This window comes from Lates calcarifer, linkage group LG10, assembly GCF_001640805.2.
Source record: "Lates calcarifer isolate ASB-BC8 linkage group LG10, TLL_Latcal_v3, whole genome shotgun sequence".
Taxonomy (NCBI): domain Eukaryota; kingdom Metazoa; phylum Chordata; class Actinopteri; family Centropomidae; genus Lates; species Lates calcarifer.
Genome location: NC_066842.1, coordinates 14,831,173 through 14,848,304, shown reverse-complemented (window position 1 = coordinate 14,848,304; position 17,132 = coordinate 14,831,173). Strand labels below are relative to the sequence as shown.

The 17,132-nt window shown below is 44.2% G+C and overlaps 1 protein-coding gene and 1 long non-coding RNA gene across 2 annotated transcripts in view; both read right to left on the bottom strand.

Annotated features, from left to right (window-relative positions):
* frmd4a (FERM domain containing 4A) overlaps positions 1 to 9,175 on the bottom strand; it is a 59,653-nt gene extending 50,478 nt beyond the window's left edge. The window contains 1 exon segment of the mRNA XM_018663851.2: positions 8,028 to 9,175. Coding sequence (XP_018519367.1) covers positions 8,028 to 8,120 — 93 coding nt within the window. The 5' untranslated portion in view covers positions 8,121 to 9,175.
* A 2,855-nt stretch (positions 9,176 to 12,030) lies between these two features.
* On the bottom strand, positions 12,031 to 16,600 carry LOC127142881 (uncharacterized). Its single transcript, XR_007813980.1, has 2 exons — positions 15,585 to 16,600; positions 12,031 to 12,182 (listed from the first exon to the last, which is right to left on the bottom strand). It is a non-coding gene; the product is annotated as an uncharacterized LOC127142881 (long non-coding RNA).
* Between the last annotated feature and the right edge of the window lie 532 nt (positions 16,601 to 17,132).

Sequence of the window (17,132 nt, the reverse complement as noted above, 5' to 3'; positions counted from 1 at the left end):
CGCACATGCACACTATACACAAGCATGCATTCATGCATACACTGACCAAAATAGTCAGTGAACTGAAAAACGCTGACATTCGGTCTCCAAAGACATGAGCATGTTCCTTTCTATCAGCACTGGGATTTCAGCCAGAATGCTATTAAAAAAGGAAGTATTTTTCCTCTGAGCTATGTTTTCCCAGGCTGGAGTATCCTGATCTGACCTATCGAATTCTTCCAAAAATGAAAGAATATCCAACTCGTCCACTAACTCCAAACAACTGACACCACGCACAGAATGTGAGAGGAATGTAAATATAAATGATTACATCAAACTTAACTGTTTATTTGAGACAAAAATCCACAGTTGAACCTTATTTTACATTTGATTACACACACCCATTTGCAACAATGGCCACATGGAGGCAATACAACCCCCATATACAGGCTGTGCCAAGCCCACAGTGCCTGTGTGTATATCCTTGCCAGTCTGTTATAAACTCTGGCTGCTAACAGCCCTGCTGAAACAATACAGCTTTAATGATCAGTGCTCACTGTGTTATGTGTAATATAAATGTTAAAAATGACTCTAAAGTCAAACACAGACACATACTTTCTCTACCTTTGGCAGTCTCTCCACGATCTTCTGAGTCACTAAAGATTTCTTACATATCAATTGCAACATTTGAAAAGGAAAAAAAAATAATGGTTTTACACAGCCAAACTGATTCATTTTTTCCACTTTCCCTCCATTTTCCTCAGAAAGCCTTAATCAATAGAGAATTCAATAACTCTGTACTGTACAGTAATTCTCCGCCTTCCAACCAAACCCAATCTGACCGTGGGTGGATTAAATGTCCTTTCGTTGCCCACTCTGATTCATGGAGGGGTTTATCGATGCAAGGGGTCAATCCTGTACTGCTGAGTTAGTGTGTGTACATGTGTGAGCGTGTGTGTCGAATGCAAATTGTTGTATGATGCCCATAACATTTGTTTGTTACTGAAAGTCGACACAATCACAAGTACATTTTTAGCTTTTCCACAAAGAGAAAATTAATACTAATTGTGTTATTGATGCCGTGTGAGTGGGGGCACTTTCTATTTTTCTTTCTTTCCCTCTTGCTTCGTGCACTACTTTCTTATGCACAGATGGCTAATTGAAACGATTATACAAAAACCCTAATCTCCAGTAATGCAATAAACTCACATCTTTTTAAAATTTTCTTAATTTCACCAACCACATGCTCCAAGATCACTCATTCCACAGCACCAGTTTCCCATCCCTCCATCTCAGGGCCTCACATTGTGCTCTCACTGCTGCCTTGAGAAACCCATGAGGAATGTGTGGCATCCCCCATAGTGTGAATTTTCCAAAATGAATCAGAGGTCGACTGGAGCTGCACACGAAGGCTGGAGACATTCACCTCTCAGCCAGTGTAATTTACGAGGGGTGTAAATATTTGTTGTGGTAGGGAGGGGAGGTGGGAAGTTAGGTATGACAGTGCACTGTTCCCATGATTCTATGTGTTTGCAATGTCCTGCTGAATCCTGGGAAAGGTCGCCCGAGCCGTGCGATGTAAACAGACATCACTGGAGCGTCAGCTTGCCCGGCCATTACCACAGTAACAAGATGGAGAGGACAAGACGCTGTTTGGGATTTTACAATTAGCAATTGTGTTGGACAGATGGAATTGATAGCCAAACAGTGGGATAATCTGCGTGCTATTTCATTCTCTATTTCATCCACATATTAACGGTGATGAATAAACCTCAAATCTGTACCCCGGTCAGTTGTGAGTTCATTAACAGTCTTGACACAGACAAGAAAACTTTCATCCCCTCTGGTCTCTGTATTCTCTTCCACCCCTCATACTTTCTCCTGCCTCCATCTCTTCCTGTCTCACCCTCTTTCATCTCCCCCTCATATCTCTCTCTATCTCTCAATCTTCCTCCTGCTCTCTGATCTTCACTCAGGCGTGTTATACTAGAGTGCAGGCAGTGTCAGAGAGAGAGAGAGCAGTGGAGGGAAATGGGTCACAGACGCTATAAATTCACAAGAACATTCGCAACTCAGGCACTCTGGCTCCCAAATTCACTCAAACAGTTGTGTGTACAAGAGAGTACAAAGTGCAGCGGACACACACGTTTTAGCACTCACGCACTTTTTCTGTTCTTTTACTACTTTTTTTAAGCGACAATAAACCTGGCACCAGACTTTTCTTTTTTCAGGCTTAATTCACTCAAAGGCCCAATTGAAACACACACACACACCACTGTGTATCACCGTGAAAGAGATTATAAGTGACATATGTGTATAGAGCTGGTCTGAAATTCAATTCCGATCAGTCTAGTTTAATGTGATTGTATTAGAGGTGCAAGCAGGGAAATCAATAACCTAACACAATGTGGCTAGAGAGAGGGATGAAAGCAGGGAGCTCCTACATGTCTCTATGTGTGTGCGTATGTGTATGAAAAAGAACGTATGTGCATGCCATAAGCTTCGGACCACAGCCCCCCCACCCCGTACATGCATGTGCTCAGAATAATTAAAATGAAACTACTGTTTATTGTGTGTTGTGTGCAGTGAACTCCCCCCACGATGACACAAAACCTTTGAAGTATCAGGACTTGTTAGTCTCATAAGTATAAAACTTGACCTAATTCATGTGTTATATGCTGTAATATACTTTATACACACATGCACAAAGGGATGCTCGCTCAAGAGGACATGCGCACACACATACACTCACACACACACACACGTACTCTCAAGCTAATCATTCTCTCCACTTTGCCTGGCAGATAAATATTAATGAGGATTACTATGTTACTGCAGTACACCCACGGGAAAACAAGAGGCTGCACCTCTCTCTCTCTCGCTCTCTTTCTAACCCTTTCCCGCTCTGTCTCTCTTTGTCACTCATGAACACCCACTCACGCCCACACACACACACACACACACACACACACACACACACACACACACACACACACGGTCCTGCAGGCTCCGACATATTCTTCTTGAACGCACATTCTTTCTTTTTCTCTGCCAACTTTCTTTTTTATTTTCTGTCATAGCAGGATTCACACACAAACTCATACAATACACACGCACACACACACACACACACATACACACACACACAAAACCTATGAATAAACCCCTTCATATGAGTGAGTCACAGACAGTGCCTCCGTTCTCACTGAGTCGTGTTATCTCTGTCTAACAAAGGGCACAGATTGTGCTGGGATATTTCAGGAACATTTTGGGGTCTCCACATCCTGTTTTGGGGGAGATGGAATTCAGCAGACTCCTTCCCATCAACCCACACTCATCTTTTTTTCCTCTCTTCTTCTTTTTCTCTTTCCTCTGTCTCTCTCTTTCTTAAAAGGATTCCATGCAGTCATTTCTGAGAATAGAGGAGCAGAGATAATGAAGAAATCATTCTGAGTGCTGCATGGAGGTGGCAGAGGATGGGAACACACACACAAGCAGACACAGACATGCACACACATCCATCCATCCACAGGGGATGTTTTGGCAGAGGACAGAAGAGTCCACTCTCACCATAGCTACCCTGCTAGCAAACTGTCTCCATAGAGAAAACACATTATCAGCAGCTCACTGCCTTCAGCCTTCACTCACAGTCAATGGGCGATCATCTCCTTCATTGTTTGATCATGCTCTGTACAGATTTACTTTGAACTCGCACACAGCTGTGCAGTGTGTCCATAGGTCTGCGGGTTGATTTTGGACAGGGAATAAAAGATTGGGGGGAAAAAAATCAGAGCAGAGAGTGATGAAAGAGATGGGGGTTGAGAGAAGGGTGGGAGTCTCCCCTGTCTCCCCCCTCTCCCTCCTCCTTCCTTGCTCAAAAAACATTCTTCCTTCTGAGCTGCCTTGGGGAGAAAAGGGGGGTCCCCTTTCATGCCGAACAGGGTGTGGTGTGAGAGGGGGCCTTCAGGAGCCTTTAGCTGCAGTTATTCCCACCTCTTTCTTTCTTTCTTCCCCTCTTTCCCCCTGTTCTTTGTCTCGTTAATTGGACTGACCACAGCTCTCTCACCTGTGGTCCTAGGGCGGGGTGGGGGGCCAGATTGAGATCCCCTGGGAATCAATACTGTAGCGAGGCTGGGCAGAGCTGAAGGTGGAAAAAAAAATACTGCTATTTGGTAAAAAATTAACCCGAAACTTGTTCCTCTGGTTTCCACGTCAACTTCGCAGCTGCTTAAATGAATCCTGACTCTAATACCGACACAATTAGATCAGCCTGATGAGAAACAAGCAGAGTATCAACCTGAACCTAAAATGCCAGAGTCCAGCGCTGACCTTCTCTATGATTGGCGCAGACTAAACGTTTAAAGGTAACGAGGATCGATTAGTATTCCTGCCTCGCTGCTTGTCTGCCAGCTTCTAGCTTTCAGGCCTATAGTGGGTAAATTACAGTCATGCTATTGTCTGTTTGCATTCCTTCCCCGCTCATGAATGTGTGTTTTGAACATGTGTATACGTCTCTATATGTGTGTGTGTGTGTGTGTGTGTATGCCTGTGTGAACTTTTCCCTCTCCTGACAGTGATCCACCCCCTCCCACCTTTAAACCCTCGCTCCCCTGCGGTGCCCCTGACAACAACATGTTTCCTTGGAGAGCGATTCAGCCTCCTAAAATCTGAAATGTTTTTTGTCTGTAACCCCCCCCCACACACACACACACACAGAGTAACACACACATAAACACACAAACATCCAGTCTTCCCTTTGTTTGTTTGTTGTTTTTGTTCTTAATTTCAGAGAAAAGAGCTGAGCAGCTTAACGTGATAGCAGGATAACAAAAGAGGAGGATAATCCTAATTCAGCCTGCTCACAGAGGTAATCTATACAGAAAACATCCCCTAAAAGAAGCTGTTTTAAATTGTCAGCAACAACTGTGCAATTTATCATTATTGTATTATACTGTCAACATATAGTGTTTTTCTAGGGACTATTTATAAGCTCCTCCATCCCATTTTTAGTCCATTCTTGGATACACTTTTTCATTGCTGCCACTTTTACTTTCTCAAAACTGTTGAAAATTATGCAAGATGGAGAGAAAGGGAGAATGGATGGGGGGAGAGAGGCATGACAAGTCTAGATATGCAGACTGGATTTCTGAGCCACAACAACGAGGGGTCGAAGGGGGAAGATGAGGTATAGAAAATGATTCATGGAGAAATCAAGTTTGTTTCCTCTTTTATTATTCTGCGATTAACGAGGCGTGTTTTGTTCAGATGTGTCATCGCTGTTGACCATGAACAAAGATGGCTATGTTCTCCCTGTAGATGTTACTCAATTAACTGTGACAGAAACCCACATCCATCAGAAACTTCCGGCGCAGACGTGAGACAATTCATCTGCATTAGTTATGCGACAGGGCACAGATGAGAAGGTAAGTAAAAAAGGAATCCAGAGGTTTCATTTTAAAAATATCTTTCGAACAAGTTACCAAATGCTAATGGTTTTGGAGCGTTTGAAGGGTTTAGCCAGTGGGGATGCGCACCAGCCTCTGCGTGTTTGCTGGGAAATGCTGAGGGATCTGAAGAACCAGGCTTCCAAGTGTGCAAAATGCTTTTAACTGGATCTACGCTCGCAGCGATGAACATTTCCACGACAATGTTCCCCTCCTGCTCACTCAGCTGCACATGGAATACAGATTTTGTCAATATTTTTTTTTTCTGTACGTATGCATGCAGCTCATCGCAGTTGCATAAGGCGGAGACTGGATGATAACGCAATGAGTTATCTAACATGACAAGTCAGAGCAGGACAAAGCTGCAGCTGTGTATAGAAGTGAAAGTATTTCAGAGCCTCAGCGAGGACATGGGAAGGTGAAGTCATAACGCAACAGACAGTCGGCCTTTACAGAGCCTCCGGGGGAAGAAACCGGTAGATCACTGAGCTTTGTTCACCTGCCATCACCGAGGAGAGGAATCAGTCAGACAGTCTGATGATTTAAATTCTCCTTTTAAAATGCCTTTGTCGATTTATTAAACACTGTCCTCTGCCTGAGTGTTTTGATAGATACCTATTTTGAAAATCTGATGCATTCACTTTGCACACCGAGCTGATGCACCTCCATATATTCAGTCATATTTCCAGCAGAACAGTACAATAATGTGAGTTAGTGCATGTAAATCACAACAAGTCACCCCCCCCACTCAGTCTGTCTGCACACAGCTGGCTGCAAGAAGAATGGGAATGCAATCAGGAGCGAGAGAGAGAGAGAGAGACACACAGAGAGAGAGAGAGAGAGAGAGAGACCTCCATTCCTGTGTGAGAAAATCTGCTTTTCTCCATTAATTAAGGTGATTTGAGTGATTGTGTGTGTTTTTGTGTGTGTCTATGCACACAGGCACCAGCCAATCAACCAGTAGCAATTACTTCTCTCAAAAGCAAAGTGAATACTTAGTTTCCTCCAATCAAGCGCTATTATGACAGTCAGACAGATTCAGTTAGATCACAGTTAAATTAATTTACCAGCCACTGTTAAATTAAAGACACTCAACCTGAAGTCTTTGAAAAGAGAGACCCGAAAGGATCAGAACAAACTTACATTGCCTGAGACTTCAGTTCCTCTCAAGTCTCTTACTCACTCTTACAGTGCTCTTACAGTATAAAAAGCTGCCCTCAGCAAAGGAATCAGGTTGTTTTTTATGTATTTATGTGTACGGAGATGTGAAGGTTATAGCAGTTATTTTTGCGTTGAAGCAGTGTGAGAATATGTATGTCTGGGCTTATTAAAGTGAAAGCTGTTTCATCAAATATACAGTAACCACACGGTGTAATTTATGACAGCATGTGTAAAGTATGTATGGGTGTGTGTGTGTGTGTGCGTGTGCGTGTGTGCTTGTGTGTACTGCTGTTTCCTCTGTGCACACATTCAATCAAAGAGAGAACTACAAAGCGACCGGCGATTCTCAGAAGAGCTCATGGCATTTAGAAGTCACATTCACTCAAACAGCTGTGTTAATGAAACTAAAGTCACATTACATCAAGTGAGAAAGCTGAGATTTCAAAAGAGAGATGAAAATCATTTACGCCAGATCCTATATAAGCACCACATACGTTTGGGAAAGCAGTTCAGAACAGCTCAACACCTGAACACACACTCTATACTTAAGTTTGACTCTCTTAATGCCAGTGTCTTTACAACATGAAAGATGGCTGACACACGTCACAGAGCAAGGGGACTCACACAAACACACACACACGAGCAAACAAATTCCCTCACAGCTGTAAAGTTGCGTGCTGCTATCAGTTCACGCGCGTGCACGCAGTTTCCTTGTGGCATAAACAACTTTGCCAGAGAGCAGAAGGGGTGAATCACCTGGCAGGTTGCAGCCTGTCTTTACAACAACATAAAGGTTAACTTTGCAATGCACATTCCATGTCTAGGGTTAGCTGGAAACTATTATCTTCAGTCCTCAGCTCACACCGCAGCAGATTTACGTAAACATATAAACACTGGGGCTTCTTCGCTGTCTCAAAAGCCCAGGCAGGACAGGATCCAGCACTTTAAATCAAGCTGAAGGCGAGGTTATGTGCGGCTTTGCTTAATAAAAAAAAGGAAGCTTACTCATGTCTCAAGTCAGTTCAATTGCATTGACAGTGACAGGCAAACAAGCTGCACTCAAAGACAGCTCTCCCACAGTGAGACTTCCCCCTGTAACCTTGAAAACCGAGGACGGCGGTTGAATACATTAACAGTGACAGAGACAGACTGAGTGGTGGAAAGACTGACAGACTCAGACTGTCAGGAAGAGAAAACACACAGAGGCATTGTCCACTGTAGAGATTAAAAGCTTTGCTCTTGACTTGCCTTCCACCAACTCAAATCTAATACCGTTCCCTGGATTAGTCAGGAACCTTTTTAAATCCCACTTAGACACACACAACAGCACGGCAAGACACGGTCACACACAGGGAGAGAGAGAGAGAGAGAGAGAGAGAGAGACAAAGTCAGAGAAGAAGGGAGAAAGTGAGAAAGAGGAATTCAGGGAAGCTTGTGTCTTACCCTCTCTCCACTGTTCCTCCTTAGAGTCCCCACCGGCAGCTTCAGCATCAGCCGGCGGGTTCTCCCGGGTGTCACCGCACCTTGGACCACCATAGTACGCTCCAGAGTGTGTGTGTCCGTGGGTGTGTGAGCATGTGTGCGAGCGTGTGAGGTGGGTGTCCTCGCTGTCCCGTCCAGCCTGGCAGCCGTGGGTTCACGCGAGCTTGCGCGTGGGTGTGTATTGAGGAAAGAAGCCTGTGTGTTGTGAATGTGTGAGTGCGTGTATTTGTGAGGCAGCCCCCACACCGGGTCCTATGTGTCCTTTTTTGTTTCTATTTCCCTCTGTGTTAAAAAACTGCCCATGCTGCTCCGCTCAGCTACGCTCCCACTCTGCCGCTCAGGAGGTGAATGAGTGTGTGAGAGAGTGTGTGTGAGAGAGGGAGTGCGCTTTGTCTCTCCTCTCTCTTCTCCAGGCTCTCTGGCAGCTCCCCCTCCTTGCCTCTCACACTCACTCACTTCCTTCAGTTGGGGGCTTAACCAGGTCACTGGATTAATGTGATGTTACGGCTGTTATTAGCATACGCACTCGTGTCACGTGATCCAATAATAATTGTCTCTGAGCATACATACCCCCACCACACATACACACACACCCAGCCCTTACAGGGGATCACGTGGGGAACCTCAAAAGGAATATGGGATGTTTTGCCATCTGGTAGGGAGATTATCTTTGAAATCCCACATCCAGCTTTCTCTCCCTGCAATGCCTGGACTAGGACACAAAGGGAGCGTACACACACATGCACAGACACACGCATCCCTGCAGTCGAGCATGCACAACACTCGTGCATGCAAATATCGATCATCCTATCACTTGATTCATTGTCTGCGTGCAGAAAAGAGTAGAAATTGACTTGATTTTTTTTTTTCTTTTTTCCTCCCACAAAGCTGTGATAGTGGTGGACTCTTGGCTGTGAGGTCTCCCAGAGATCTTTCATCATGATGGCTGCAGCCGTAGAGCTGAGTCAGTCCTCTGTATCCACTACAGTGGTCTTTACATGTCCATTAAAGCTATTGGACTCATGAGTTACAGCTGCACCTAGTGACTTACTGTCATATTCTCATCATCACTCACTGCTGAGCTGTGTTTGCCTCTGCACATCAATACTGAACTGTCAGCTGATTAACTAAAGTGGATCAACACACATGCACACAGGCATACACAGATGTCCCATATGCACATATGCAGGCACACATGTACAGCAGGTTGACATGTAACACGGCAAACATTTCAGTGGGTTAGGTAGTTGTTGTAAGCCGGTAGCTGTGGATTATAACCAGTGAAGATTTAGCTAGGTTATCACAGTTATGAGGTGATTTGATGCTGGGGGTCACGGGGTATAAAATCAGATTAAAGCCACCAGTCAAAATGAGCAACCAAACATGCCTTTCCACTCCTCCCCATATCATTTCTTTAAGTGAGGATCCCTGACGGATTTAGTGAAATGATTACTGTATGTGTCACACATACACAGACACACATTTACACACACAAAAACACATACAGACACACACACACATTGTGCTAAAACCGAGCGGCAGGCACACAGGAGAAAATCATCTGCAGCGGTAATCCCCAGTCAGCATTATTTATTCAATACCCTGGCCCACATCAGTGTGTGATTGACTGTGGCCTACATGAGAAATATCAGAGGGCTATTTATAAACTTCATCTGCAGACATCCAGGTCTTACCGATGACACAGTGGAGGAAGTGAAAACAGGAAAACCAAAGACTCATTTCTCTCTATTTGAACTGTGGCTGGTGCCTCTGTGTGGCATTTGATGTTAATTCAGATTGTGATGACAGAGATTAACTGCCACTGCTGATTCGGGGAGCTTTCGTGGTGATTTTGTATGACACCTTGACAGGGAGATGACAATACACTCTCCTAATTGAACAGTTTAAGAATGGTTTGTGTTCGTTTGTTCTCCTCTGCAGCTCCCATTCTTTCCCCTTTAAAGATTTTTGAAATTCTGCCGCCTCAAATACTGTGAGGTGATAAGCCCTCGTCTTGACAGAGGGGAAAAAAATAAAAGAAAAACTACATGTTACTATTCTTGATGCCTCAGGCTAGATGCACAATGACCCATTTCAGTCAACAAGGATATAGAAATAAAGGCAAATGGGATTTACACTTGGTAACAAAAATATGTGAAATACAAAACTGTATAAATAATAATGAGTGAAAATACAAAAAATCTGGGAGATTCTGACATGTATTACTGTACTGGATCTGTTCACAGCAGCTGTCCTCAAATGAACTAACAGTCATTAATACATTAAAAAAACCCAGCATGTAAGAAGAGAAAGAGAGAGAAAGAAAAGAAAAGAAAAAGGGAAAATCACTACCTGGTTATGAGAGATGCTAATGAGGGAGGTGCAAACAAAGCATCTGGATTGTCTGGGTTTTGTTTCTACACACCTCTGTGTGTGCGTGTGTGTGTGTTTGGCTCGTCTTTGTTTGTAGACGTAATAATAAGAAGCAGTGGTTCTCAGTTGTAGAATCCCAGCATTGTTACGCATTAATTTACCCTGATAACCCAGCCAGTCTCTGCCCACGGCTGTCTGACTCATCCCTATGGTCCTGCTCTTCACTGTGTTTGTGTGTGTGTGTGTATGTGTATGTGTGTGTGTGGGCGGGTGTGTTTATGGAAATGCCCCCTAGCTGGACTCTCATCCCATCCCAGGCGAGGGGGGCTGAATGTTTAGGTTTCAAGACTCCTCCAAATTACAAAGGGTTGAGTTGCAGTGGCATTGTGCAGAAAACACAGATAAACAGTTACACCGCCCAAACAATACCACCATGGTAGCATAATTCAGTTCATTTCTCACCGCCTGGTTCGGTCTGTGCCTCTAAGTGTATGCTAGTGTTGTCTGCTCTCTATCTCATGAGAGTGAGATGAGCAGAAAGCAGGGGCCTCCCACCCTTCAGTGGGCCAGAACCAATCATAATGACTTCTCCACAGGGGAGCATCCACTTCAATTATCATCCCTTCAGCAGTGTCTGTGTAAGAAGGCCTGGGAAACACTTCTACATGCTCAGAAAGGTAACAGATAGCCCATGAGTTCGAGGAAATGGGGACATTTGTGTGACTCATTGTGAAAACTGGGACATATTTGTATTTCGGAGAGATTTGGTGGGAACACCGGGACAAGTCGTCCCGTGTCGCTCTGCACAACATCTGTTCAACCTGCTGTGAGGTGACTGTGCGTGCATGTGTGGGTTTGTGCACATACTTTATACCTGCTTGTGTGTCTTTCAGTATGATTAACATTTCAGCCATTGGCTCCAAAGGACTGTAGACAGACTGACAAACAAATGTGCTATATTTAAAACAAGATGCAAACATTGCCCTGAAAATAATACAGTAACTAAATCTTTGTGTGTGCAGTCCACATCCATTCATGTGCTGCTATTATATAGTCACTGATGCCTTAATAAAATTAGAATATATCATTCCAATGGGCCAATCAGTAGTCTATTATGAGAGTAGTGGCAGATTTGAATGGGGCGCTAGATGTGCAATTTGCCCTAGTGAATGGTATTCAAGGCTTCTGAATTATTCCCCCAAGTCTAGTGGAAAACCTCTGTGTGTATTGAACTGGTTGTTATCAGAATCTGGACCATGCGTATGATGGAAACTGAAGGCTGAATGATAATAAGCTATAGTTTATAGTCATACACATAAAAAAGGATCAAGTTTATGATAATTGTCTCTTCTCTATTCATTTGGTTGATTCTGCAGAGAGAAGACTAATGAGGCAGAAAACTGAGAAACACTTTTTGATTGCTAAGTCTGACTAAGTTATTCAAATTTGATTCATACTATGGAGGTAATTAATGTTTTCCCAGGCCTTTGTATATTGTGTCACTCTGTTCCATATATTTTTATATTTTTTAATATATATATATAGTCCTGACAAACACAAAAAACATGTATTAATTTGCAACTGAAACTAGTTCCCAACAAGAGCACTATTTATTTTAGGTAATTACTATTTAAAAAAAAAAAACAATATACATGAGCTTTTTACATTTCAAAAATTTCTTCAATTCAGTATGGACGACTGGGGACACATTGCTGGGGTTGGTCTGTCCATGGGATTTGTTCACTATAAGAAAAATATAGAACAACATCAGTTTGATATTTTAAAAGGGCAATGTTGCAGAGAAAAGGCTTTGAAATTTCTCCAAAGTTATGCCTTCGTGCTGAGAGGACTTGACACTATGACTTCAGCCTCATACCGATCAATACCACTATCAGATTAATGTGGACGGGATCACAACTGTGTTAGGTGGAGGGAGAGAGAGCCAGAGGGAGAGACAGAGAGGGATAGAGGGGAGAGGAGAGGAGAGGGAGGAGGTCAGCTTACTATAATTGAACAGTTTTGTCACTGGGCAGGGGACACGCCCATTATGTAAGAGAGTGGTCACACATAATACAACCAGTCAATAGCCTCAATCTGAATCAACACATCTACAGTAGCACAAACAAAAGAGAATATTGTGCTGGAGAATAGGCTATATGTACGCACACAGGCACACATACTACACAATGTCGTGATGCCGTTTTCACTGTGGAGAGAGCTCTTGGTATCAGTGCGTCACAGTGTTTGTTCTCCTGGCAGACTGAATGCTGTCAGAGACCGCAGGCCCTTTGTGGCAGACCAGCTCTCCCAAAGATATGAACTAGTGCTTTATGGCTGCTGGAAAGAGAGGAGACAGAGCTGAAAAGAGCACAGCGGAGCAGTGCAGTACAGCTGTGATGGAAACAATCCCATCCAGCTGAGGTCCTCTGTCAGAGGAAAAGAAGGTGGAGGATGGAGGAGGGAGAAAAAAAAGGGGGATCTGGGAGGAAGAAGAGCGAGAGAAGGGATGTTTAGCTCTGCCTCCAGGCCTGGATGGTGGAAGGGATGGGGATGTTGGTTGGAGAGTGACTGGCGGGGGTGGAGACGTTTTGTGGGGGGGTGCATGAGGAGGAGATTCAATTAAACTACACAGGGATTGAATGCATTTTTAATCATGCCGCTTCATTTCCTGACGTGACTGTCAGCCTTTGTGCGAGACTGTGAGGCATCCTCTGAAAGAGGAGCTGCCATCTCTCTCTCACTCTCTCTCTCTGTCCTCCTCTCACAGCTCACACAGCTCAGTGGACCAGCGACACAAAACACAGCAGCTTTGGCAGGAGCTCACAGGACGCCATGAACAGACATTTTTCAGCAGCTACAAAAAAAATTAAGTCAGAGGACACAGATCATGTCACTATTTTACTCATCTCAAAGGGCCTGTCACTGTGTATGTGGCAGTGTTGTACGTGTGAATGAGACCTCTGTGGCACTAATGTCACGGAAATCAAGCTATGCTAACACTAATGACTGGTATTTTGCCTCTGAAATGAAGCTGATTTTACCACATTTTAACACTGTTGATGGGTTTTCTTACAAGATTTCTGAATTCTAAGCTTGTAGGGCATGACTTTGGAAGCCACGCCGTGCGCAGCCATGTGCATTAACTCTATGATAACGCTCGTAAATGCAGAAGAAATAAAAGTGTTGCCCTGAAAAAGCTACAATCTACAAATGACTCCACTTCGGCTCCAGCTCCCAGCTAGCAATCAAGGCAACAACACAGTGACCTCCTTTTCTTGTAATAAAAGAGGTTGTAAAGGAAGTTCACAGCCTCGGATCCTCTCAGCTTTTCTGAATCATTCATATGCTGCTGTGCTAATGAAAATAGCTATACACTCTTGAACATAGCTTTGCATTCAGCTGCTGCTTCAAGCCGATGATCGGCACAGATAGGGCTCCGGAGGTCCTTCTCTACTAGAGGGTGAAGAAGCGCTGTCATTATTATAATGAACCTTAACATTCCTCTAATTCACACATACAGAAATGTTTAACACTGTATGTATGCTGACACCCTGTGAGATTCACTGAACACACAGTAGTATAACATGCCTGGTCCATGACACACATCTACTGCTGGTAAGCCTTCCCATAAAAGCATTTAACTCACCCTGCCTTTATTTGATGGTTCACTGAAATAGACCCTCTTCTTAGCTCATGTCTACATAACGATTGTGTGTGTGTGTGTGTGTGTGTGTGTGCGCGCGCATGTAGAAGTACACATGCACTGTCATATGCATGCTCAGCAAGCAACCAGGCTGGAAAGAGTGCAGGTGATTTGAATATTTGTCATTTAGGTATGCAAAGTGGCCAGATAACCCTCTGTTTTCCAGCTTCTTCCAGCAATTAGAGAAATAAATAAATAAGCAGTCTAATTAGGATGCTGAGAGGAAATGTAGAGGAAGGAAGCATGTTTCCTGACTCCCATTTTTCCATCCCACATGCAGTGCATGAATAATCCAAATCCTTTTCTGGCCATAAACACTAATCTTTATTGCTTCAGTTATAAATCATCTATTGGATATATGAAAATGACCAAATCTCCAAAATAGGTTGATGGATTCAGGCATGAAATCTCTGCATATATCAGTGACATTGTTGCCCTGCTGCAGTAGAATGAGTGCTGATAGTGTTCGCTGGAAGCACAGTATATCTCAGGGAAGGACAGATTACTGTTCCCTCCAACAGATGCCTGTGACTGTAAACAATGTTAAAGGGAAACAGCAGCTTAACGACCAAACTCATTACAGCAGCCGGCAGATCAAAGCGACCAGGGATTCTGATGTCGTATTTACAATGTGTGTGTGTCTGTACAGAGGTAGATTGTGTGTGTCCTGCATATGAGTATGTTTTTGTATCTAAACGTGTGTGAGTGCTCGCTTGTGTATATCTTGTGTGTGTGTGTGTGTGTGTGAGGGATGCAGTGTGGAGCAGTTTTTCATTCCCACAGCCTGAATGCTTTGTAAACCACAGGGGCCTGAGTAATCTACCTCTAACCAAGCGTCACGGGCAATAGAAACCTGACTATCGCATCCATCAGACCTTCCTCTCTCGTCTCATTCCTCTTTCATCCCTCATTTCCTCATTCTCAATCCTCACTTCCTTTACTTGGGAGATTTCATTCACTCCTAATCAAAAGATTTATGCCTATCCGCAGATAAATATGAACACTGCAGACCACAAAGAGCATAAGTAAGCCCAGCATCTAGATTTAATACTTTGGAGTTGGTTGGATGAAAGCTCCTCACATGCTGAGTTAACATTCCTAAAGTCTTTACTCAGTGGGCTAACCCCATGTTGAGTCATGTACAGGCCACGCAGTCCAGGTTAGATTCTTGGTCAGTCAGTTTATTTCCTAAATCTCTCCCTAACTACGCAGAGTTTGATGTTTAATCAGGATGTTTTTTTTCTCTGCCAATTAATGAGAGAACATCTGGAAAGAGGCACGAACATATGTTGGCCTCTGGTCTCCAACTGCAATTATGCACTAGAGAGGTCACAGCAGAGAGAAGGGAGAAGAATTGTGACGAAAGACTAAAAGGCTTCAGTTAAATGGCAGATAAGGCAAGTGCTGTGATTAAAAATAAAACAAAGAGCGGGCAAACTTACAAAAACATCCATGAGCATGTGTTCCAGGGTGACCTCTAAGTCCTCAAGTCGAGCTGCGAGAGTCATCGTTCAGCTGATCCAAAACGCAGCCAGTGAGATTTAAGTTTTTTGACAGAATTCTCAATCAAGACCCAATCTCTGGTTTTCCAGCCTGCTTCTCTTCCTCTCTCTTATTATGTGTTATTATGGGATATTGACAGATGACTTAAAGGAAGTAGTTAAGCCATGTCAGCCATATAATATACCAATTCTCCAAAGAACCATGCCATGACAGCTTAACAGTCCAGTCTAACTTGTCCACACTCTCCTTTCATTCTCCATCCAGGGTGGTTTCCCCAAACAACCAGCTGTGGTCCAAATCTGATAAATAAACACGTCTATCTTCGCCAAACTTGGCTCCAAAAACCGCCTGGATTCCAATCAGCGCTCCAAATGTTTCCAAAAAAGGGTGTGGGGTCCCCTCAGTGTGCCTCAATCGCTCCTTAGAGCAACCTGTGGTTACTGATGAGGATTTGTGACAGACCAGAGCCTTGTAGTCGCCTGTTCAAATCTGATTTATGATCCATGGAAGGGATGAAGACACTGACAACTCCCTGGCAGAGGGTGGGTCTCACTGTTCCTGCTAGGATGCACAGAAGAGTAGAAATGGAAGAGGAGGAGGAGGAAGCATAAGGCTTGATGGGAGCGACTAATATGTGATGAGGTCATACGTCTGTTTCATTTTTTTTTTTTTTGATATCTTTCTATCTCACATTCTCTAAGTTGTTTGAACAGGATATCTCCTCCCTCTTTGCCCCCCCCCTTCGTCTGTGCTCTTTCAGGTCTCTGTCCACAGTGGGCGTCTTTGTGTGGAGGGAGAGCCTGGGGCAGCTGATGCCCAATTCTGGGTGCTCTTGGCTGGGGTCATCCTCTCTCACACTGGGCCTCTCATCAATGGGCCTTTGTAGGGGCCTCATTAAAGGCTGGCCCTGGATGCTGAGGCTCCCATAGACACACAAGGGGAAATCAACAGCGATATGGCCTGAATCTGTGACTGGAAGCTTATGTAACAGCGGCGGGGGGGTGGGGGTGGTGGGAGGCGGAGGAGGATGGGCGGGGGGCTGTAGAGGACAGGGCACGTGGGGTAGAGGGCTGATTGGGGTGGGCGGGAGGATAAGGGTGCATGGCAGAGGGGCAGTGAATCAGTGAGGGAGGAAGGAAAGCAGAAGAAAAGAAGGGAAGCAGGGGGACGAAGGATGTTGGTGGGACGCACCATGGAGAGAGGTTGTTTTTGTTTTCCTGGCCAGCGGCTGGTGGAATGCCCCCCCGTCTATTCTCTCTCAGTTAACCACTTATAGAAAGAAAGAAACAGAGACTGAGTCAGACAGAGAGGGGGGTATGAGGGGAAGTGAGTTTAACTGAGCTCTACCACCAAACAGGATATGATTGTATGTGACGAGCTGTAAGGAGGGGGACGAGGTTTATGTGCGCATAAGCAACCAAGTTAGTGGGAGAAATCAGGTTATGGCAGGAAAATGGAAAATGAGTTTATACTGCAGTGATGTGGTT